The following is a 25627-nucleotide window of genomic DNA, read 5'->3' as shown; positions in this document are numbered from 1 at the left end:
CATCTGATCTATGGTTTACTTGAGAAATACAAATACATGGAAGGGATTCATCCTTTTTTCTGTTTTTTTCTTTCTTGATACATACTTTGAGGCATTAAAAAATAAGCAATTGTTTGTAGTAATGTACATGAAAACATAGACTCAAGCATTGTCTCCGTAATAATCTTTGTGCATTGAGACTGTTGCCGTGAGGTGCATGGGAATTTAACAAACGCTTCCGGTGGAGCTGATCTCACATTTGAAGCACTCCTAAAATCTCCAACAAGTCGCCATCCCTGTCGGCAATGACGACCCAAGGACGCTTTACAGGCAGGTGTGCTTCACTATGTCGAAATGCTGCTACTATTATAGCCAAGCTGAGAACGTGCTGTCTCATGGTAATTTTTCCTTAAAACAAGTATTTGTCACAGAAGTGACGAAATGTCCCCCGCCTGTATATACACCATAGTACCAAATATGAAGACAATCCAGCGATTACTTCTTGAGATATCGCGGCAACACCGTTTTCCAACTCCAAAAGCAGATTTACCTGCTGTGACCTTGAAAATGGGGTCAAGGTCACCAAAACCGACTGGTGTCTGCGGAGTCTGTATATACACCATAGTTCCAAATATGAAAACAATCCAGTGTTTAGTTCTTGAGATATCGCGGCAACACCGTTTTCAAACTCAAAAAGCAGATTTGCCTGCTGTGACCTTGAAAATGGGGTCAAGGTCACCAAAACCGACTGGTGTCTGCGGTGTCTGTATATACACCATAGTTCCAAATATGAAGACAATCCAGCGATTACTTCTTGAGATATCGCGGCAACACCGTTTTCCAACTCCAAAAGCAGATTTACCTGCTGTGACCTTGAAAATGGGGTCAAGGTCACCAAAACCGACTGGTGTCTGCGGAGTCTGTATATACACCATAGTTCCAAATATGAAAACAATCCAGTGTTTAGTTCTTGAGATATCGCGGCAACACCGTTTTCAAACTCAAAAAGCAGATTTGCCTGCTGTGACCTTGAAAATGGGGTCAAGGTCACCAAAACCGACTGGTGTCTGCGGTGTCTGTATATACACCCTAGTTCCAAATATGAAGACAATCCAGTGTTTAGTTCTTGAGATATCGCGGCAACAAACAGGTGGGACGTACGGACGGACGTACGGACGGACGTACGGACGGTCGTGAATACTATATCCCCCGCTTCGCGCTTTCGCGCGGCGGGGGATAATAAAATGGAAGAATTAAGAATAAATGATGACATCAGAGTTGCTAGCGTTCCAAGATTTATTCAGGTGCAGTGTGTTTAATAAACATTTCAATTCAATTAGTCACATATTCATATCTTATAATCATAAATTATATCATTACAAATAATTGTCATAACGTCTGGTTTCTTATGACATTACTACTCAGAATATAAATCAATAAGCATTTCGCTTCAATCTTATAACATAAAAATAATCATCATTACATTATACACAAATAGATCAGGATGGAACTTTAAATAACGGCACAATAACAAAGACAACACGTATGATTCACTATGCCAATGACAGCTGAAATAATGCAACATTAATGGTAGACGTATTTGTACATGTATTACGGTAATGCAGTTTCGCGCATTACCGTAGTTCTTCTAATACAAGTGTTATTTAGCTACTTTATGCAGAGCTCGCATACGTGCATTGTGCATTCAACTATTAACATCAAGTTACAGGTATTTCGTTTCCTATCAAGAACAAAGCTGACTGACTATTAACTAAGTCCAGCATTACTGCTAGCAATGAATCTACACATATTGACGACATGACATATTTTACTTTACGATGTTGTTGATACTTGTACTAGATTTCTTATTTATCAAACGGTTATCAAGATGTTGATCAGGAATAATTAATTTCATATTTTGGTGATCGATATTACTACAACCAACATAAGTGATAACAACCTACATAAGTGATACCTATAGTGGCATAGTGCGCATTGAAAACATCCCTAATCGTTATTGAAGATTCAAAATACATTAAACAATAACTTAACTATGAACCAACGCATGTGGTTGAAAATATACAACGTTCAAGAAATCTAAGACAATAATCATGAAATACATTCAACATATTTGAAAACAACAATTAAAACAATCTGAGACAATAATCATAATACACTTTCAACATGAATGAAAACAACCATTGAAACAACGCATGTAAATGTCTTACCTTAAAATAGAATGGAAGAATTGAGAATAAATGATGACATCAGAGTTGCTAGCGTTCCAAGATTTATTCAGGTGCAGTGTGACTTGGTAGTCTTACTTATTTTGGAGAATTATTGTGCGCTTTCCGACTGATGCGTATTTCGCACACGGGTCCGGCCAGGCCATTTAATGTGTTTCCGAAAGGGGCGAAAGTGGTCTGTGCAATCCAAGAGGGGGCTTTAGGGGTTGCTTATATAGAATTTGGGAATTTTGAGATTTGGAATAGATGCCGATGGGGTTGGGGAGGAGAACTAAGGGAGCTGGGTATGGTGGATGTTTGTTTGTTTATGTGATTTTGATTTGGTAGATTATAGTTTTTGGATGCGTTTTATTAGTTCCGGTTTGATTAAGAATACGCCTAAGGCCTTGAAGTTTGCTAGTTTATTTTGTGGGTTTAGTATTGCTTCTAGAGTGAGAGCCTTGTTTAGATTGAGGGTGGTTTGTAATGTTAGGTAGTGTGTGCAGTGGATGAGTGCGTGTTCTGGGGTTACCTGTAGTGTGTTTTTTTTAAAATTTTAGGTGGTTATTTATGTTGGTGTGTCCTGTTTGGAGTTTAGTGATTACTCTGTCGATTTTTTTTGATGGATGGAGAATTTTTGGTTTGTTTAGTGGTTTGCTGAGTACTTTTTTGATTTGGCTATTTGAGTTTCGAAATAGGTTATGCCATTTTTTGGTGATTTTTTGCTTGTTTAGGCTTTTAATTTCTTATTTTGAGATGGGTAAGTTTAAGCTTATTTCTGGAATTTTGAGGGATAGTTTGGCTGCCTTATCGGCGTTTTCATTACCGTATATTCCTATGTGGGGGGGGGGGGGGGGGGGGGGGGGGGTATCCACAAGAAGGTTATTTGTTTGCCTACCTTAGTTAGGTCGTTGGAGCTTTTAAGTATTTGGTTTATTAATTAATTTAGGTCGGCACTTGGTAGTCAACCTGCACCTACTTACATAGTGGAGGGACGCATAGCGAACTCTGATTGGTTTAGTTTTGAAAACATTATTTTAATTTATTGTCACCATTACTTCCTTTGTTATTTCATGTGTTGTTCCCGGTTGATACAGTATTCTCATAGATTACCTAACTAATGTCTACCTATAGTGGATAAGGTAATAAAAAAACAAAGGCTGGCGTTTAGTTGAGCCGTCGGCATTATACACTGACCGCCGACTTGTCAAGGGGATTACCGTTATTGGTCAGCGTGTCAATCTGGAATTGACACGCAGCCGGTGACTGTAATGCGAACAGACATCTGTTGTCTAAATTATGTCTCGCGACATGTGTTTACCACCTAAGTGAGTTACTTCCATTTATGTGAGATGTCCGAGGTTTGACTGTAAAGATACGTTTGTTTATTTTATAAATTTTGAATATTATTTTTATATTCTGATATCAATTATTGAGCAAATTTGCGCACTATAACAATACTAAAAAATGTGTTTTTGTATCATATCTCCGATCTATTCTGACAACATTCATAAATATGTCGTCTCACAAATTAATTTGGTTCACATGCAATATACCTTCTCAAATATAACTGGTTATTGATTTTGACCTTTTTCTTTTTTACTATTTGCATTACTAACAGTTCAGTGAATACAATATGCCATTGTTATATTCTGTGGCACACATTATGTGTTGTGACGATATGGTGACTGCCTCGAATACCATGGAGCGTTCGTCTACACGTGTATCTCACGACCTAGCATGATGGCCATTGTTGTGTTTGCGGCCAGGAGGGCTATGCTACAGCATCCTGCTAATACTAGAGTCTTGGAAACATTTGACTGAAAAACACCGCGCAACAATCCTGGATGGGAACAGAACTGAATCAGCCAAGTCTGTCTACCTGATCCCCACTTGTGTTGCTACTTGAATAATGTTAACAAAACCAGAGTCTGGGAACCTGCTTATAATATCCATCCATCCAAGCCACACGATTGTCGATCCCATTTTTTGTTGTTATCAGTGAGTGATATTGTGAACAACGACACACATTCATGGAGTCTGTCATCCGATCCATCACGTCGCCTCGTCCTAACAGCTAAAGTTGTTAGGGACCAAAATCTGATAATGGTAGGTGTGTTGGCCATCTGGGTGCGATGACACGCCATCAACCATGTCACCAAGCATGACCACCTGGTCCATTTGGTAGCATTGGACACATATTCCACATGGGGGAAATACAGACAATAGTTGTTTGTTGTTTAACGCCGCACTCAGCAATATTCCAGCTATATGACGGCGGTCTGTAAATAATCAAGTCAAGACCAGACAATCCAGTGATTAATATCATGAGCATCAATCCACCCAATTGGGATCGATGACATGTATCAACCAAGTCAGCGAGCCTGACCATCCGGTCCCGTTTGTCGCCTTTTACGACAAGCATAGCCGCCTTTTACCCACGCCATTGGAATATGATGACATGCATCAACCTATTCAACGAGCCTGACCATACGATCCCGTTAATCGCCTCTTACGACAAGCATCGTCGCCTTTTACGGCAAGCATGGGTTGATGAAGACCTATTCTACCCCGGATGTTAACCTAAAAGCTATACTCATTTTTTCAAAATGTTTTGGGTATCTCTGACAATGTGTATTGTTTATAAACAGGCCTTGTAAGTATTAAGTTGACTTTGGTATATTGGTAAGCCTGTAAATATTACTCTTGATGTCGCTTGTAATTCTTGGTTTCTTAGGTATTGTGCATATTGTACAGAAGATTATTGGTCTCCGCTGGATGTTGGTGCCAAACGTTAGTAGGATGTCTGCCCTGTTCTTTTCATTTGGTCAGGGATGAATTGGAACTATGCGTAGCTGTTTGGCCTTGTCGTTATTACTTTCCTTGACAGATGCCTGTCTGTGTGTTTGATTTGTGAATCAGACTTTGCATTTGTACTGTTTTGTTCAGTTATATGCCTTGTTCTATCTTGTGGTATATTGTGGGAATAGTCCAAAGGATTTCCTCTGTGCAGAGATAAGTCTTGTTCTGGTGCGCTTCTGGGGCGTGATTGGATAGAATTATATCTACCATGTTGAAATGCGTGTGGATAAAGAATAGGAATTTTCGTTTGTAGAAAGGGACGTTCATTCTTGGGCAGATGTCCATCATGTTTTTTTAAGTGTGAATCTGCCTTGGCACTTGTTGTGAATTGAGGAGAGGATCGGCCTTTTGAAGGTCTCGAATATTGTTTCGTAGTTTCTGAATAATTCGCACTATCCCTGCTTTGTAGAGGGAAGACTGGTTGCCTTGGGTGCCATTGTTGGTCTTGGTAGCTTGCCTTTCTTTCGTGTTGAGAGATGTGTTCGTCTGTGATGACCCTCGAAGCATCCTGGTTATCACTGTGTGAATTATTGGCACAGCTAGGTATTTGTTCATCTTGGCATGTCACAACATTTCTGTATTGGTCTCTTTGACGTGTAGTGTATGATTCAGATGCTGTAAGTCTGGTCGCTTTCGAGAAGGTTGGATCTCTAATTGGCATTTGTGAATCTTCATATGTTATCTGTGAATTATTCTCGGAGTCTTTGTCAATAATAGTATGGCAAAATGTGTCTGAATCATACATTTGCCTACTTTGTTGAGCGTGGGGGACATCTCTGTTGTCTTGGTCTGTGTAGTGTGAAGTTCCCATATGATTAAGATTTTCGGCAGGATATTGCTGAATGTGTCCTTCTTTTCTTTTTCCAAATTTCCCTCCATTTCTGCCTTCCGATGTGCAAGTAGATTGTGTGTCACGATTTTGTTGTACATTTCTGTCATCAAAGCTGCAACGTTAATAGGAAAAAAGAATTTCAGACAGTTCTTATTTTGGGTCATCATGTAGCTGGAATATTAAGTAAGTGCATAAGTATAAGAATAATTGTAGGCATAATATTCACTATCTTCCTGTCGTTGATGGAAAAGGCAGTGCAATTAAAAACATGTATATGGCCACATAGATATAAATTTCCACAATATCTATATACATCTTGTAGAATTAGAAGCATTGATATATATTAAATCACTTACACCATTCTATTGCTCGACTGAAAACTGTTAAACGTTCAAAATGCATCCCCAAAACTTTAGTAAATTGTAACAAGGAGTGAGTGAGAGAGTTGAAATTTAACGTCACATCGGCAATATTACAGCCATATGGTGACGAGATATCAGACATTTGATATCAAAGAAATGCATACGAGTAAAATACCTGTCGCCAAAGGACAGTACAATAACTAGAAGATCACAAATATTAGTGAAAACGAGTTTGATATCATAAAAGAGAATTCACTACAATTTAACAACACAATAGAAAAACGGGTTATAGATCGCAACAAGCGTATAATTCACAAAGTCATCTATATCCCCCGCCCAATTTAACACGTTATGGTCCCAAACCAGGTAACTGACCCAACATTTCTCTCAGCCCATGTCAAAATAGCTGCAATGGAAATTCTAAAATAAACATTTCTAAAACTTCTTAATATCAAATGGCACTAGTTCAGTATGCGCTTTATATAAAGACATGCAATGTTTGGCAAGGAACTATTTAACAGTTTATTTGTTATACTTCTTAAGTAAACCAATCCTTTATTAAAACTTAAATCCAACTTGTTGTCATGGAAACATAAACAATAAAAATGTCTGAAAGTGCTATATATCAAAAGGCACCAGTTCAGTATGTGCATGGTAGACATGCAAAGTTTTGTAAGAAAGTATTTAACGGATTTTGAGCTACGCTCCGGAAACGAATACCACCCCTGTAGAACCTAAGTCCAACTTGTTGCCATGGAAACGTAAAATATAAAAAATTATAAAACTCCTAAATAGCAAAAGGCACCAGTTCAGTATGTGTTTGGTAAACATGCAAAGTTTTGTAAGAAAGTATTTAACGGATTTTGAGCTACGCTCCGGAAACGAATACCACCCCTGTAGAACCTAAGTCCAACTTGTTGCCATGGAAACGTAAAATATAAAAAATTATAAAACTCCTAAATAGCAAAAGGCACCAGTTCAGTATGTGTTTGGTAAACATGCAAAGTTTTGTAAGAAATTATTTAACGGTTTTTGAGTTACGCTCCGGAAACGAACAGCACCCTTATATAACCTAAGTCCAACTTGTTGCCATGGAAACGTAAAGAATAAAAAATTATAAAATTCCAAATAGCAAAAGGGACCAGTTAGCATGAGTCTGATAGACATGCAAAGTTTCGTAGAGAAATATATAACGGTTTCTGAGTTATGCTCCGGAAACGATTTCGGGACGCACATGCACACACGGACGGAAACCAATTCTGTATCCCCCGCCAACTTCGTTGGGGCGGGGGATAATCAACCAAAGTTGAGCCACAACAAACCAACCAACCCTTCAGTAGCCAATGTTAACCAGCAGTTATAACTAACCCAAATACTACGATTAAAAATGGCATAGTTCTAAATTGACTTTGAAAGAAGTAGAACTAATGTGTCCAATCAGGGGGACAATAATTTTACTGTACTTTAACCTCATTCGAGGAAACAGCAACTAATAATCGTAGTTTTTAATTAAATCTACCGATTTTAAAACATAGTTTTTGTACAAAACATTATTAATCAAAGTTTTGCAAACAATTCTATATCCTTTAAGAAATTAAGATCCTTAACAGATGATGATTTGAAATACAGTATTGGTCCCTTGTGATGGACCCCCTTGGAGACACGGGGTAGACAAGAATGTGTCCTCAGCACCCAATAGCTGGTCATAACAAGAGTCATCAGAAACATGACATATCCCCCCGGCAGCTGTCTGTAAAGTAACCACAAGTAAATGTGCAATTCTGTATGTAATGAGTCAAGAGTTGAATGTTCTTTAAGAAGCATACATTGTTTACCAACAAAAGATCAACCATGGTCGCATCCATATGAAATGAAAAGTAAAACGTGTTTCTGTGTTGTTTTTTTAATGCAAACAAATTACAAGAAACAAGCGTATAGTCAACGAAGTCATCTATATCCCCCACTCATTTTAACACGTTATGGCCCTAAACCAGGTAACTGACCCAACATTTCTCTTAGCCCATGTCATAATAGCTGCAATGGAAATTCTAAAATAAACATTTCTAAAACTCCTTAATATCAAATGGCACCTGTTCAGTATGTACTTTATATACGGACGTGCAATGTTTGTAAAGGAAATATTAAACAGTTTATTTGTTATACTCCATAAGTGAACCCACCCTATATGAAAACTTAAATCCAACTTGTTGCCATGGAAACGTAAATTATTTTTTTTTAAATTCCTAAATAACAAAAGGCACCAGTTCAGTATGTGCCTGGTAGACATGCAAAGTTTTGTAAGAAAGTATTGAATGGGTTTTGACTTATGCTCCGGAAACGAACTCTACCCTATAGAACCTAAGTTCAAAGCTGATCGCTATATCCCCCCGCATTATATGCCGGGGGGATAAAAAGCGACCGAATTGGGCTACCCGTTTGCCGCTGGTTGCGCCCGTTTCGGTGGAGGATGGGATTCTGGTTGTTGAGGGCACTGGTTCCTGGAACTGTTTTCCTTTGCCCAACACACTACTTTGACCCAAACTGCACATGGACGGTTGGTAGAAAGGGCTGGTTTTATCAATGGGCTGGTCACGCCAAGCCCTGTGCGTATTACTTCAAATGCTTATTTTTGCACATACATGTATTATATTTGTCACAAATGTATTGCTTGGTCTTTTTAAACCATATTTATTGAAATAGTTTTATTGCCTAGAGTCCTATGCCAGAAGGCGGTGGCTCATGGGCCAATTTGGTAATGTTGACCGCTGAAATCTGTATGTCTCTAAATTATTGTTATTGGCAGAACCAGCTTGGCAGTAAATTTAGAAGACAAATTTCGCTATTCATGTCATATTTGCTAGAGTATAACAGCCCTGTAGCCCTGGCGTTTTTAATTTTGGATATCCAATACAATAAGACACCATCCTTATTGACGCTCGATGGTGGGTGGATGGCGAGCAGGATGCAGAACCACTTTACCTAATTATGTCTCAAAAACACTCATTTAGACAAGAAAACATTAAGTGAGTGAGTGAGTTTATGCTTAACGTCACATCGGCAATATGTCAGCCATATCGTGACGAGTGAAAACATTAAGACACTAGCTCATCTAATCATGAAATTGATCCCCAACTGGATTTCTGGGCTCAATTCATTGTGATTGAGGCATCAAATAATCAACCCATGAACTTGAAACAATTTGCCAAAGGCCATCAATAGCTGTTTGGGAGAGGTTAAAAATGTTATCCGCCTCCGTAATGGGTCCATACTTGTGGAGTGTGTACGGAATCAGCAATCTCTAAACTTGTTATCAATCAGCGAATTTGCAAATGTAGAGGTTGTTGTTTCAGCACATAGGACGCTGAACTCATGTCGAGGCATCGTCAGAGACAAGAGCGCGATGTCTGTCTGATATGAGTGAAGATGAAATTGTTGCAGAACTGACGAAACAAGAGTTTGTCACTAACGTGGCTATATCCCCTGACATAATTAAATCTAAACAAACCCTGACCTTTTTTAACCGAGGTGGAACTTGTCATGGAAATTGTAAAAAAAAGAAGAGTTTGGAACCTAAGTCCATCTTGCTGCCATGGAAACGTAAAAAAAATAAAAAATTCTAAAATTTCTAAATAGCAAAAGGCACCAGTTCAGCATGTACCTGACAAACCTGACAAGTTTGATGAAAAAATATTTAACTGTTTATTACTTATGCTCCGGAAACGAAACCTACCCTCGCATAACATTAAGTCAATCTTGTTGCCATGGAAAGGTAAAAAAGAAAAATTTCTAAAATTTCCAAATAGCAAAAGGCACCTGTTCAGCATGTACCTGAAACACCTGCAAAGTTTGATGAAAAAATATTGAACAAATAGCAAAAGGCACCTGTTCAGCATGTACCTGACAGACCTGCAAAGTTTGATGAAAAAATATGGAACAGTTTATGAGTTATGCTCCAGAAACGAACCCTACCCTCACAGAACCTAAGTCAATCTTGTTGCCATGGAAAGGTAAAAAAGAAAAAATTATAAAATTTCTAAATGGCAAAAGGCACCAGTTCAGCATGTACCTGACAGACCTGCAAAGTTTGATGAAAAAATATTGAACGGTTTATGAGTTATGCTCCGGAAACGATTTCGGGACTGACTGACGGAGCCCGTTTCTATATCCGCCGCCAACTTTGTTGAGCGGGGGATAACAAGGAGTTACAGCTGTCAAACGATTCACGAGAAAACATCATCAAGACCAACACCTGTCTCTTCACCTTTTCACTACAAACACTAACACAAAAGGTAAGATTCTTGAGGATTTCGTATCTAATAATGACCTATGTATCTTTAATGATGATTCCCACACGTATCTGCATCATGCAACTGTACTCTTCTTTAGATTTGTCTCTAACCGATTCCTCTTCACTCGAATTTGAATGGTCAGTACACAACGATCTTTGTGGAAGTGACCATTTCCCAACTATCCTTTCACCAACAGTTCCAACTGATATTCCACCTTCAACGAAATAGAATTTTACAAAGGCTAACTGACCTTTATGTCAGACGTTATGTTCACATAAACTAAAATGAGTTTTTCAGTGATCTTATCGATCCTATTCAAGTGTTTTCTGACGTTTTAAGTGAAATTGCTGATGAATGTATGCCAAAGTCCTCTACAAATCCACATATACGTAAACGATGGTTTAATACCAATTGTAATTTTTGGGGTAGTAATGACAGCAATTCAAAAGGTAAATTATTGGAGGAATTTTTCGTTAATAACGACTTATGTTTTTTCAATGATGGTTCTGAAAATATATACATCCTGCAATTGGAACGTACTCTTGTCTGGACTTGTCATGTGTAGATTCTGTTTACTGAGTGAATTGGAATGGTCAGTCCACGATGACCTTTGTGGAAGTGACCATTTTCCTACTGTTTTAACATCTGTGACACCATCTGATGTACCTCCGTCATCCAGATGGAATTTTACTAAGGCCAACAGGGCTTCATATGAAATCCTTTTTACTAACATACTAAAACCTGATACTTTTCTAAATGTTCCCAACCCGATACAACTTTTCTCTGATGAACTGATGAATGTATTCCCGAGTCCTCCGCAAATCCTGACATTCGTAAACCATGGTTTAACAACGACTGCAAACAAGCTAGGAAGACCAGGAAAAAGGCTGAAAAGTATTTCCGACGCAATAATCTAAATAAATTCAAAATTGTAAATGTTAGCTAAAACCAGGCGAACCTTTAAACAAAACAAACGCAAATGTTGGCAAAATTATGTGCCAAAATTTATTCACGTACGCCGATGTCCAAGGTGTGGAACATGATTAAAAAAATTAAAGGTAAGGGTAATAAATCAAGCATACATCATCTTAAAAATGGCGATCAGTTGTTAACTGATAAATCAAAAACTGCAAATAAACTATGTATCTAAATTTCAAAGATACCAAACGCAGCAGGAAAAGAAAATTTCCAGTCATGAGCTCCATACTGCCCTGGGGCAAGCTCATGATACTGCTTCAGGAGCTGATAACATACATTATCAACTCCTGAAACATTTACCAGAAAAATGTTTAGAAACCCTACTGTTAATAATTGATGATATTTGGACATCAGGTAAATTTCCTTCTTCATGGCGTGATGCCATTGTTGTTCCCATACCAAAACCTGGACGGGATCATACCCATCCATCAAATTATAGACCAATTTCATTGACTCGTTGCGTTTGCAAAACCTTGGAACGTATGGTCAAGAATAGATTATCATGGTACATGGAATCTAATAATTTAATAACAAATATTCAATGTGAATTCCATAAAAATTGCAGTACCATTGACCATTTAGTTAGATTGGAGTCATTCCTCGAGAATGCCATTTTTAACAAACAGCATGTAGTGTCTATCTTTTTCGATCTAGAAAAAGCATATGACACTACACCGAAGCAAGGTATTTTAAAAGAAATAATTATCCCTTGTAATGGAAAAAACAATAGTCAAGCAGGACATGCTTGACTGTGTTTTTTTCTTCACAAGGGATACAGAATGGAGGATCCTCACCTTTTAACAAATATTCATGAGTATAACGAGAATGGCCAATACGACAACGTCTTAATACAATTTCTTCAAATCTTGACTGACAACCCAAGTAGGTATAGCCTATATTTGCTTTAATTGCATGTAATTTATTTATACCCACTTGAGTGTCCCACTTCTTCTGCATTAGGTCTTTTATATAGCATCTAATAACAGGTTTTTAGTCACTGTATGGTAGAAGAAGTGGCATCACAGATTTGTTGAGAGCTGCCATTGCTGCAGCATCAGCCATAGTGTTACCTGTGATTCCAACATGACTGGGCAACCAGCAAAAGACGATGTCGAATTGGCCAGTAGCAAGGTCATTATATAATTCTAAAATATCGTAAATAAATGGATGATGTGAAGAGCTAGATTTTATTGCCCGTAGACACGACAATGAATCTGAAAAGATGAACCGTTTACAACTGGACTGTTTTTGGATATATTAGTTAATATTGCTTTTGCTTCAACCGTGCAAATTGAGCTATGGTCTGATAAGTGGGATGATACGGTTTTTGACCAAATGACAACGGCACTGGAGACAGTGCTACCGTCCTTGGATCCATCTGTAAAATTGGAACGGGGGGATTCATATTTTGTTCTCACTTGTATATATTTTGCTGATATATTAATTGATTGGTGTCTGATTTTTTAAATTGTGTAAGAGTAAAGTCCACCTCCGGTCTGATAAAAGCTAATGCTGCAGCTAAAGCTGCGCTTGACAAACTGACTGATCCCGTACAGTGATTTCAAACCAACCATCAAGGGTTATACTCGGGATATCATGCAAAAGAGGTGAGACGCCCAGGTAGGAAGCAGTAAACTTCACGAATTTAAGCCATCAATCGGTCCTACCTATTTGGATTGTAAGTCAAGACATGACGAGGTCGTATTACGACGATGTCGTTTTGACCACGGTCGGTTGCTAAAGACAGATGAGGACGAACATCCTAAGTGTATACCTTGTGATGAAAGGTTCACCATCAAGCATATATTGCTTGACTCTGTGGACTTTGCAATCACAAGAGATTCACATTATCAAAGCATAAACCTGAAAGATCTCTTTTCCAGTGTCAGCGGGAATCTCAACTTGTAACTTGAAAGAAATTGGTCTGCATAATAAATTTTAAATATGTATGTGAATAATTAAATGCTTGTTTTTAAATTTGGTATGATTCAATTATTTACTGACTTTATTGAAGGCTTTGTCCAGGGGGTTAAAGTATCGTAAAATTATTGTCCTCCTGTGTGACACGTAACCCTATCATAATAGATGTAACTATCATCAACCAGTGTTTTTAAGCCAACTCATTGATGAGTATTTTTCATTCCTTGCTACTATTGTGCACAACCACCAGTAGCTAAAATGATGACGTAAATCCTGCTGGGGTACCATGCAGGAAGCAGAGGTACTGTAGGTCCCAAGTGATTCCCAGCGAGGTGGCCTAGCTTTGATTACTGGTGTTTTAAAACTGAATAAACTATATTCCCAGCGAGGTGGCCTAGCTTTGATTACTGGTGTTTTAAAACTGAATAAACTATATTATTATGCCCAAATATGTTTGATAAATTGTATACTCAACAACAAAAGTTCCTGTGACACCAATATTTTAGTGTATTTTTCAAACAAGTAAAATTTAATTTTCAATATTGTACTACATGTAAGGAATCAAGTCACAAAAACGCAACTGCTACAGAAAAGCATGCATTCCATGCAAAAGTTGACTTTTATGTAAGCCCCATGCATTTCACCACCCAAGAATGTGTATAAAAACATGTGCGTTAACGGGATTCAATATGCATTGTTTAGCATCGTGCTGACAACAACAACTGAGAAAAACAACAAAATTACGCAATTATTCAACATTACGAATTGCCACGGATGTCCGAAAATGAGCGTCTGCGAGCCATTGGTATGCTTGAAGCAGGATCGAGTCAACGTGATGTTGCAAGACAATTTAACGTCCATAGAAACACCATTTGGTGTTTATGGTAACGATGGCAACAGACGAATGCAGTCAGAGACCATCCTCATAGTGGCAGGCCACGCGTAACCAATAATTGACAAGACAACTGGATTCGAACAACAAACCTACTAAATCGATTCCAGCCAGCAACAGTGACTGCAAGAAGCATCCCTGGCCTTCGATGTGCAGGGATTGACGACAGGAATCCACCGTCAGGCAAGTCTACAGTGGTACAGACAGCATCTAACGCTTGATGGCCATGCAGTGGGATAACAGTAAGACAGAAGACCCTTTTGATAGTGGTAGAGGTAAATCTCAATGGACAGCGCTACCGCGACCAGATGATCGGCCCTATTGTTCTACTGTTTTTGCGTCGTCATGGCCCAGGCATTACCCTTCAAAATGACGCCCGGCCTCATATTGCTCGACTTGCTTAGGACTCTTTTCAACAACAAAAACCGTGAATTTCATCCCCTGGCCGGCTCGCTGCCCTGATCTCTCACCAATAGAGCACATGTGGGATGAGATGGATTGGCGCCTTCGACGTCAACCACGTGTTCCACAGACATTCCAGGAACTTCGAAACATGCTCCAGCAGATTTTGATAGATATCCCACAGGACTTTGTGCGACGCCTGGTCCATTCCATGAGAGGAAGATGTGTTGCTTGCGTCGCAACCAGAGGTGGACACACACGCTATTGATTTGTAAATTGACATTTGGGCATGTTCATGTTTTTATATGACATCACGCATTTTCTGTAGTCAGTATGGCAAATTAAACCATTTGAACACTTACAGGAATCTTTTATTAGTTGCAAAACGAAACTGTTTCAGATTTGGTGAAAAACATAGCTTTGCATTAAATCTTATTCAATGTCACAGGAACTAAAAGTATAACTTTGTATTCATGAACAAACTATGAATGTATCAACTTGGCCTCATCGCTATATGGCTGAAATGATGCCGATGCAACATTAAATATTATCTCACTCACTCACTATGCTTCTGAAACTAATGCTACACGTATTTGAGTCAAAGTCAACTTTGTTGCCATGAAAACACCCAAAATGTTTTCTTAGAAAAACCATAACATCAAAAGGCACCAGTTTAGCTTGTGTTTGATAAAGATATGCAAAGTATAAAAATTAAATATTAAGCGGTTTATGCTCCGGGAACGAAACTACACGGACGCATTTTTTCCTGTGTACCCCTCCCACTTCATGGCTTGGGATAAAACACCAATGTTCTTTATCCCTCAATAATGTGTTACCTCAAAGTAAACAAACTGATGGACAAAAAAAAGTATAAAAAACTGGATTGGATCAAAACAGTTCAAACATTGTCAAAACATTACTCCGTTGAAAACAGTGGCCGAAACACAACAAACATCAAATTCCAAAAACTGGACCATCGAAAAACCATGTCTTGTTTGTTTCAGTTTGGCAACCAAAACACGTGTGTATACTTCTTTTGCCTGGCAGACTTTGACCTAAGTCTTGGAATCTAAATGAGGATTTGAGAGTTAAATTTGTTTGACCTTTATATATTCTTTTGGAGGTTCGCCATACAAACATGTTTTTCCCTATTTTCCCGAATGAATTTAGATTCACTCCTATGGTATGCCAACTGACTGTACTAAAATCAAGTCACATAAATATTGGCATGTAGGAGGTTTTCTGCTGCATACATTTTCCTATAATAAATGTTGACTTGCCGTTGATATAAATCTAAGAGGCAAAACCTTTTCCACATAAACATAGGGGATTTATGCTAATGGATTTACTCATTGACATCAAACATTTAAGCATTGCAAAATAATAAAAAATAAAACTGATGCGTACCTGGTCTTCATCTTTAGTGCCAGTGACCTATGCTCCTCATCAACTACAACACGTGGTGCTGTCAAATAATAGATGTGTAAAACAATTGTAATGTCGTTAACAGAATGTCCCCGTGAATAGTCTCCGCTGTGAAGCACAAGTGCCTTGCCTCACTCATCAACATCACTCTAAAAGTACACTGCAATTTTAACCAATTGTTCAATCAATTATCTACTTATTTTTAAATCCAATTCTAATGCACAAAGAGTAGACATGAGTAAAAACTTGGCCGCAATTTCTGGTTACATCAAAACGTGCTAATGAGTGAGTGAGTGAATCAAAACTAACCACAACACCCAATCTGTGAAATAACACCATTGAGACGAAAGTGGCTTCTTGTTTTTTTGTCAAACAGACATACTAAATAATGATTGCTGCTATGCCTAACAAGTAAGATGCATGTACCCTGTCCACTATTTGTCATTAGTGTTATTGATCATTGCCGGCGAAATACATGTTCTCGCTGAGACGTGTTGTGCTCCTAATTATTTGTGTATGAAATCGTATTGATATGTTTCTATAATACTGCTACTTGGTCTGTCTGGATGTTCATACTTCGTTTTGTCAGGGGATACCAATTACCACATTACACAAAGGTCAAATATCGTATTATGGCAAAAAATCTTTATATGCAAAAAAAACAACGTGTATGTATTTCTGCCTACCACATTCTGGCTGCATATCAAATTTTTGATAATGTTACATATAAAATGGGTACATATGATATGTTTAATATTGCTGTCTTGGCGGCCATCTTGAAAATCCCATCACAAACATCTGCGAGCTTGCTTTTAGAAACAAAAGCTGGGATTATAGATTGCAAAGATGAAGCTTCATTGGCCTTGGAGGTGATGTCCTAAAGACATATTGACACACCATGACATAAGCTCACTTGACTGACAGTCAGGTTAGCTAAATCGTAAAACCATTTAAATCCATTAAATATACTTACGACACATAGGATGTGCAAGTTGATTGTTCACTCTGACATTCTTCTTTTTGACTTGTAGAGATGTATTTAACGATTCCAGTGCTACTATCTGCGATTCAAAATCAAAAGGTTGCAGAAAGGTTTTTAATCGTTCTTCAGTTATTTCTATGTTCAAGCAAACTAGGTCTACCAGTCTCTCGCATCTTTCTTCATCCTTCATGTATAAACTGTGCCTCACAACAGCTGATGCCAAGGCTCTTCTAGCAGCTACAACCTCTGTCAATTCTGCAAAAATCAACACTATTAACGCAAACAGAGAGACAGAAATTATACAGCTCTTAAAAATCTTAACAAATCAAACAAGTAGCACTGCACCACAGTATGTCCAGGGAAGTGTCATCCGAGGACAACGTTTGAAATTGACGTATCAATTACGCAGGTCAATAAATACACATCCCCAGACGTTAATATGCATGGGGGTTATATTTTAAACCATTTTTATGTAATCTCATGACTATGTAGTAGCATCAAACATGTTTGTTTTAAGGAAAGGATTTATTTGAGTCTTTGCCTCAACACCCGCCACCCCTAGAATGCTTGTCGTAAAAGGCGACTAACGGGATCGGGTGGTCAGGCTCGCTGACTTGGTTGATGCATGTCATCGTATCCCAATTGCGCGGATCGATGCTCAGGTTTGATGGTGTTCAGGATTAATATAAACGTAAAACATCAGTCATATTCATAGCCTGTAGTTTTCATTCCATGACTTTCCTCGAGTTTCTACTCACAGATTTTAACTTTCTGAGAAAATGTACAAACCTGCAACCCAAACGTGTGTATATATATATATGGGAACAACATGTATTTTTAACAGTAGGATATATACTCATCAGAAACATAGTACCTCAACATACCGCAATTGTTGTTTCACTCTATTCCTCTAGATCAAATTACAAGCATGCAATTTGTTTTTCCCGATTCACCTTCAAACTCTGTAAATCAATATCTGTACAAATAAGGAAACCATTCAACATGATGTATGCGAAGGTATTTAGTCCAGTTGAGATAAAAAAAAATCAATCAAAGAACTCGATACTTTCAATTATTTAAAACACAATTCTTTTCCAACTGGAATAACGTTTTCGACTCCAACAAACCCAGACCCGCCACCACGTCAACCCAGACACACCTTAAATATGGAGGTGTTTTGCAGAGACGGTCGACAGACGGCCGACCGAGAGAGGCAAACATCACCAGCAACACAGTGAAAAGGTCCCGAGAGCCAGAGTAGAACCATTTTGTACTGACAGAAATAAATCTCTGTTCCTGAACAAAGAAACCATCCCCAGGTCCGTTTTGTCCTGGAGCCAATGAATCCAAGTGGTGCATTTCAGCATGTTTGTAAACCTGAATCATTTGTACTCATCACGCCGAGCTTATTCTCTACCTTCGTTTTAGTCAAACATAGTATAATACCCCCTTTGTGCTGAGCAGTATATAATAAATACAAAATATGATACACTTACCTGTTCGAAAAAGTATCGTACCCCCTTTCCACGATGACAAGAGTACGTCGCCTTCTTGTACATTCTCATCAGCAACATTTGTGCCATAAGTGATCGATATGGAAATGTTTTGTGCGCACCTGAAAACATAGATGTAATTGACCCGTGATGATCCGGGGTAGAATAGGTCTTCAGCAACCCGTGCTTGTCGTAAAAGGTGACTATGCTTGTCGTAAGGGATGACTAACGGGATTTGGTAGACAGGCTCGCTAACTTGGCTGATGTCAATCACTGGATTGTCTGGTCCAGACTCGATTATTTACAGACTGCCGTCAAAAAGCTGGAATATTGCTGAGTGCGGCGTTAAATAACAAACAGACATACAGTGGATGTAATTTAAAAAGGAGGTTTCAGTTTTTTTAGCTTTCCCTAAGAAAATCAACATCCCATTTCATCGCACATGTATGTATGATGCATGAGAAATACCTGGATTAATCAATTCAAATAGAGCCCGATGCCTAAAAGGCTAAGAACCCATTTAGAATTAGATAGACACAATTTTTATGGATAACAACTTTTTTAATACTGTGAAAAGCGACGTTTCGGTATAGATCCTTATACCGTTGTCAAGCAACCGTTGCTTATGAACAAAGTTGTTATCCATAAAAATTGTGTCTATCTTGTCATTCGTCAACTTCTAAGTAATGCCTATCAAACAATCCATTTGTAATTGTTCTTGTTCTTCGTCTTTTTATTTTTATGATTATTAATATCACTTGTAGTTTCCCGCCGATTTTTGGACCACCTTTAACTCAACAACAAGTTGACAGAATGTCTGCAAAAGGATGAAGAGAACATGGACCAATGAGAACTGGAACTAGTACATATTAAAAATCCAGACACATAGGCCTCTGGACAAAGTGCAGATAATTCAAAGTTAATCCCAGAAAGTGACTTTTACCATCAACTATCTCAGAAACGTATAGTCTGATGGCTTCCAAATTAGGCAAACGGGAACGGCATCAATTTCAACTCGGCGTCCCGTGGCGCTAATTCGCATTGTTTGGCAGTCATATTGGATTAAAGCTTATGTATTTCGCTATTTTTCACAGTAACTGTCTGCTACAATGTACTATCAAACTATCAAACTAAACACTTCCTAACTCTACATACTTCGTGTCCATGCACCATTCTGTGATGCTATCAGAAACATGTTGAGTAATATCTTTGATTGCCGTCATTTACAGTCCTACTTCTGGGTCAAAGTTGTCATGTAAAACTTTTCTTCACAATGTGTTTGGAATGGAAAGTGATCTTGTAATGCAACTGCAGAAGCTCTTTCGTATATTGCTTTTGCCTGCTTCAAAACGGCTGTTCTTGATCAAAGTTACGCTATGTGGCGGACATATCGGATTCAACATGTTCAGAGCTCATTTGACGTTTTTTTCGGGTAGACAACTTCTGAAAGAGTTTCGCTTTAAGATATGTTGACTGGTTACTGTCGTTTTGATTTTATAGTTTTGCAACTTCGCTGTTTGTAGCAACATTATATGATGGACATGTTTTTTTCTGAGATGCATTTCAAAATCAGCTTTGGTTAGTGGCCCTATTGAAATAAAGTAGTTTGGAAGGAAGAGAATTTATGAGTGAGTGAGTTAAAATTTAACGTCGCATCGTCATTATTTCAGCCATATAGCGACGAGACCAAGTTAATTATGTTAACAATTGAGTCACTTATGGAAAGTAATATCTAAAATCAATTCATGAAACATACACTTGAGGATGCATACTATATTTAAAAACAATTTATGAAACATATTTGACTTTGCCACTTGGTGGGATGCGTTTATCAACAATTACAGAAGGCTCTGCCCCGGAGGTTAATGTACCGTAAAATGTTTGTCCGTCCCTCTATGTGACACGTAATTCTTATCATAATCGATTTAACTATCTTCAGCCAGTGTGTTTTGAGCCACTTATTGCTGAGCGGTTGTTTTATTATTGGTTAGTATTGTGCACAGCAACCAGTCCCTAAAATGATAATTTAAATCCTGCAGGGGTATAGTGCAGGAAGCTGAGGCAACAAGTCTCCATGATCCCCAGCAACTGGGCCTAGCTTTGGTTGCTGGTGGCTATGAGACCGTGTCATAAATAATATTATTATGTTACATGATGCTTAACAAACTTGGTATTTTAAATAACTTTGTATTCATGATGCACTTGCGTTTTTTTATATAAACTTTTCTCCTAGCTATGTGGCTGAAATAATGCCAATTCGATGTTACAATATTTCAATGATTAACAATAAATGAACGCTTTCTTCGAAAGTAACCATGTGTGCTTTGTTCATTTATACTTTGAAAAACAGTACAACAGCACAAAAAAATGTGACATTCCTGTCAACCTACTATTGAGATAAAAGGTCAGGTCGTTAGACTGGAAATATATAAGACATTGTAATTATGTTAGCTGTATGGGGCATGCCTTTTCCTAAATAGGAGGAGATCACATCATTAAATCCGAAGAGCCTAAACCTTTGTCCTTAAGACAGTTGGAGACAAAGGGAATAACGGTATACCAGTTAAGACAAAACCTGCGAATCATGGATAAAAAAACTGAGGTTGAGTCAGCTCAGCAATATTCAAGCAAAAGTTTACTACGGCCTTGCTGATGTTAATCAATTTCAATTTCAATTTCAACTTCTTTATTAAAAACTAGTTGAGAATATATAAAAGTCATAAGTATTAGTGAACAACACAATGTACGAATGGACTAGAGATCGTCAGTAACTGAAGGGAGATCACCATACTAGAGACCATGGGGAATTACAGTGCCTTTGCTTCCTGCATGGAAACCGGCAGGATTTATATAATCCCTTCACTCACTGGCGACAGTGTACCAATTAAGCCAAAGATTAAAATGACGAATATTCTACGTTTAAAAGCCTGGCATGCATAAAAATACTTCGAATGATACGGGACTTTTAGGGGGACAATAATTTTACGCTACTTCAACCCCCCTCGAGGGTACAGCCACTAACAATCTAAGCGCTACCGATTTTTAAAACCATACAGAAAATACATCACAATTTTTGAATAAGCCCTTGACCGTTTTTACGCTGCAATATTTATCCCTTGTGATGCAAAAATCAATACAGTCAAGCACGACATGCTTGACAGTGATTCTTTCATCACAAGGGATAGAAAACGGAGTATCCTCACCTTTTAACAATACTCATGTGTATATCTCGAATGGCCAATACGACATCGTCGCATAATGACCTCTTCAAATCTGGACTGACAACCCAAGTAGGTGTATCCAATATTTGGTTTAATTGTAATGTAACTTATTGATACCTACTTGGGTGTTCCACGTCTTTTGCATCAGATCACGGATGTAAGATCTACTTATAGGTTTATAATCAATGTATGGGATAAGAAGTGGTCTGGTGATAAGAGAAGATTTTGTTCAAATATGAAGTAAGTTTTGTAAATTCTATAGTTGCAAGCTTTGTAGTTTTTTTGAATAAATTGATCTTTTAAATTGTTTTAATTTTTTTAGACTAACCAGCCGTAAATTACATAATCCGGTTAATTAAAAACTACTCAAAGACTACACCTGTTTAATAAGCTCTTAATGAAGTCTATCAAGTTGTTTCTATTGTTATTGGTATTATATATATAGAATTAATGTATTTCAATATTAGCGTTGAAAATGTTATATAACAGGTCAATTATTACATATATGTTTATGCCAAAACGAAATCATTCTCTTATATATGATTATACTTATTGGAAATCTCCCCAAATCACCATACAGCATATAATCTGGTGTTGAGTTAGTAAGATTGAAGGCAAGTTTATTGAGTTTCAAATGTACTCTTTCCAATACTGAATGATGAATTTCGTATCCCCAAGTTTCACAACCATAGGTTAGAATAGGCATGATTAGAACATCAAAGACTTTGAGAAGTGTAGTTCTATCAGCGAGTTTTTTAATTGCACATTCAAAACGACAGTTTCGATTGAATAAAATACCAAGATAGACATAACTATTTACAATTTCTAAATCTAAATGATATTAAATAAGTCAAGCAAATTTCTGGAATGTATTTAATATTTCATATTCAACGAATTTAACGAATTGAGAAGTTGGTTTCAATCCTCATGAATCATGTCAAAAATAAAAGCAACCTGAAACCACAATGTATGTAGTTAATGAAGTCGAACGCTTACCTTAGTTCTTCCAATTCTTTCTTCACTTCTGTGTTTGACTGTAGAGCTGTGTGTCCAAGCAAAGCTAACCTGTAGGCTAGTTCACAAACGAGAAGCATTGTACATTCTGAACATTTGAGATACACAGTTTTGGCCCCAGTCTCCTCCATGAGTTCTATAAAGTCTTCAAATGTGTCCTCAATAAGATAAACGGTTTCTCCAGGAACTGCATAAAAACGATGAACGAACTTGCAGGTTGCAAGCTTCTGAAGAAAGGCTTCAATATACAATCTATGTTTTGCAAGTAGCGGAGGAGGACCTTTTCTCTTTGCCAGTTGCTCAGCATCGGCAATTTGGCATTCGAATTTGCCTCTGATTTGAAAGTCTTGAGGGACTACAACTCCAGACAAGGCTTTGAATTCAGCTTCTGTTTCGCTGATCCATTCTTCCAAGTTTTTTTTCATTTGCAAATTGTAATTGGATAGATGAGTCTTCAATGTTTTGTCTTTTGCCACAGTCAACATAATGACTGACTTGTCTTTTGGAAAAATGCACATGTCGCAAATCAACTTCGTCTTTATAGTGTGAAATTGTTGTTGATTTCCAAGAAAAAGACATTGAAAAGACGATCCAACATAGATAAATGCTCCAAGTCGATATGTTTCCTCAAGTACTGACAACATCTTTGGGTACTCACTTGACAACATCGTATGCATACATTTAGGATAGATGACAAATTCACCTGAAACATCAATACCATCTGCTTATACTGTGGTTATACAAAATTCAAACTTTACAAAATTGTAAAAAAATATTAACTTGATCTCGTCGCTATATGGCTGAAATAATGCCGATGCGATGTTAAATTTTAACTCACTCACTCCAAGTAAATATTTTGTTTTGCACTTGATGAAAAGTAGTGGTTCCTTCCAGGTGGCACCAGGGATTTTCACATTGATATATACAAGATTAAGTACCTCGCCTCCAGTTAACATCAAAATGCATTTCAGCCTTATTATTTACATTCTATGGCATTCCTAGTGAGGTAAATACAAGCACAATGCAGTATGGTATTAACACGAAAGTCGTGAGAAAGTTATATCAGTCACAAGTATTTTTTAAGAACAAATGAACTTCAAACAAATCAACGTCAACAAATCAAACCAAATTAGCCTATGCTACTCTTCAAAAGTAGCTCATTGTGACCTGCCACTGATATAAGATTGACATTGCTAATTGATAACCTAAATCCTTGACATGATTGATCAATGTGCCTAATGATTTCACAGGGATATGAAGGAGATATACATAATATGCTATCCTTGAGATGTCGAAGAACTGCATGGTTTCAAAGACAATGTGCGGAAGTGGTGGTGAATCTCCATCAACTGTTGTTCAATATCGGTTCTAAATTCTATTGACACGATGTCCTAGCATATTCAAAATTGAAGTAAAATATAGGCGTATGTGAAGCCCGAGGCATGGAAAATCCTATACGCCCAAACCAGGTTTACGATGATGATGCCAAAAATACGATGGGCAACACGAAACTTTTTCAGATGGGTGGCCGTATGATCAGACTTTGGTTTGGATATTTTAGAGACACCTATACTGGGATCATCATTGCAAAGTTGCAGGACTAGTTTCAGTCATCATATTTAAACTAGAAAAGCTCACACGTCTCGATATAGGTTCAAATGACCTAAAGGTTTAGTTGAGCGACAATGCAAACCAGGTTATTAAAAAGACAAACACGCCTTAGAGGTGAAGGATGCACAACAGGCCCAACAATACTGGTCAGATAAGATACAGGATTGAGTTTGAACAATATATGGGGGCATATATTGAAAATTAACCCGAATGTGTTATTTGACTTCCTTGGGTCAACGCACCTGCATCATATTTTTTCTTCGGAAAGAAGCTGCTAATGGATATGTGGGAGAGATGCACCTCCGTTGGTGTTCTGGTATCTGAAAAAAGAACAGTAATATATAAAAAAAAAAAAATATACATGAGATTGCAGCCCCATCCCCACTTTTACCTGGAGGACCCAGACATGTTTACCAGAAATGTGACTCATGCTGCATTTGACAGGATCAGGTGACCAGTAGTTATCATCATAGATTTGGATCCCAAATGTTATGCAGTACAACTTAGCCCTATTCCTCTATCTACTCTTGGAGACACGGGAGGCCCATCTGTCTAAGAAACAGCAAATCGCTTTGCAGAGTTGCGTTCGCCCCGAATATGTTTCTAGATATGTCAGCACCATACACGTGCCCGTGGGTTTCACGGAAACCGTAAACGTCTGAGACGCCGTGATATAACTGTTAAAAACGGCGTTAGACCCAACTCACTCACTTACAAGTATTGAACGATTCCGATCTCATGATTTGCAAAGGTACAGGTTTCATGAAACTTCCTATAAATCTCACGGACTGAAGCCAGCATGTCAGTATGTCCTAGGGCACTTCTCTAGACTTCGGGATTGATTCCAACAAATGTTACTAACGTCTGGCCGGCCCTGTGATCCAGTGTTTGTTTAATTTGCCACAGCTTTATAACGGGGGTCTACAATTAATAGAGTATGGACCAGACAATCCAGTGTGTGTGTGTGTGTGTGTGTGTGTGTGTTGGGTTATGTCATCTCCTGTTGACTCTTGTTTGGCTAAGCGACGGGTCAAGATTTCAGCTGCATGACGAGCGACCAACGTTGCTATGAATCGACAGATTTGTGGCAATTTAATATCTCTCTAGATTTGTGGTGAGTTTCGTGACTATGATCATATA

The 25627-nt window shown here is 38.0% G+C and overlaps 1 protein-coding gene across 2 annotated transcripts in view; it reads right to left on the bottom strand.

Annotated features, from left to right (window-relative positions):
- Positions 1 to 4809: 4809 nt before the first annotated feature.
- LOC124123188 overlaps positions 4810 to 25627 on the bottom strand; it is a 49299-nt gene continuing 28481 nt past the window's right edge. For both annotated transcript variants that reach the window (XM_048395717.1, XM_046486476.2), the window contains exons 4-9: positions 24730 to 24807; positions 22859 to 23579; positions 18645 to 18763; positions 17140 to 17403; positions 16149 to 16206; positions 4810 to 6010 (exon numbers count right to left, since the gene is read on the bottom strand). In XM_048395717.1, the coding sequence (XP_048251674.1) occupies positions 5050 to 6010; positions 16149 to 16206; positions 17140 to 17403; positions 18645 to 18763; positions 22859 to 23579; positions 24730 to 24807 (2201 nt within the window). In that variant the 3' untranslated portion in view covers positions 4810 to 5049. The remainder of the gene's footprint in view (positions 6011 to 16148; positions 16207 to 17139; positions 17404 to 18644; positions 18764 to 22858; positions 23580 to 24729; positions 24808 to 25627) is intronic.

Source organism: Haliotis rufescens, unplaced genomic scaffold, assembly GCF_023055435.1.
Source record: "Haliotis rufescens isolate VD_foot unplaced genomic scaffold, xgHalRufe1.0.p SCAF_14, whole genome shotgun sequence".
NCBI classification, from domain to species: domain Eukaryota; kingdom Metazoa; phylum Mollusca; class Gastropoda; order Lepetellida; family Haliotidae; genus Haliotis; species Haliotis rufescens.
This window is presented reverse-complemented; position numbering and strand designations above follow the sequence as displayed.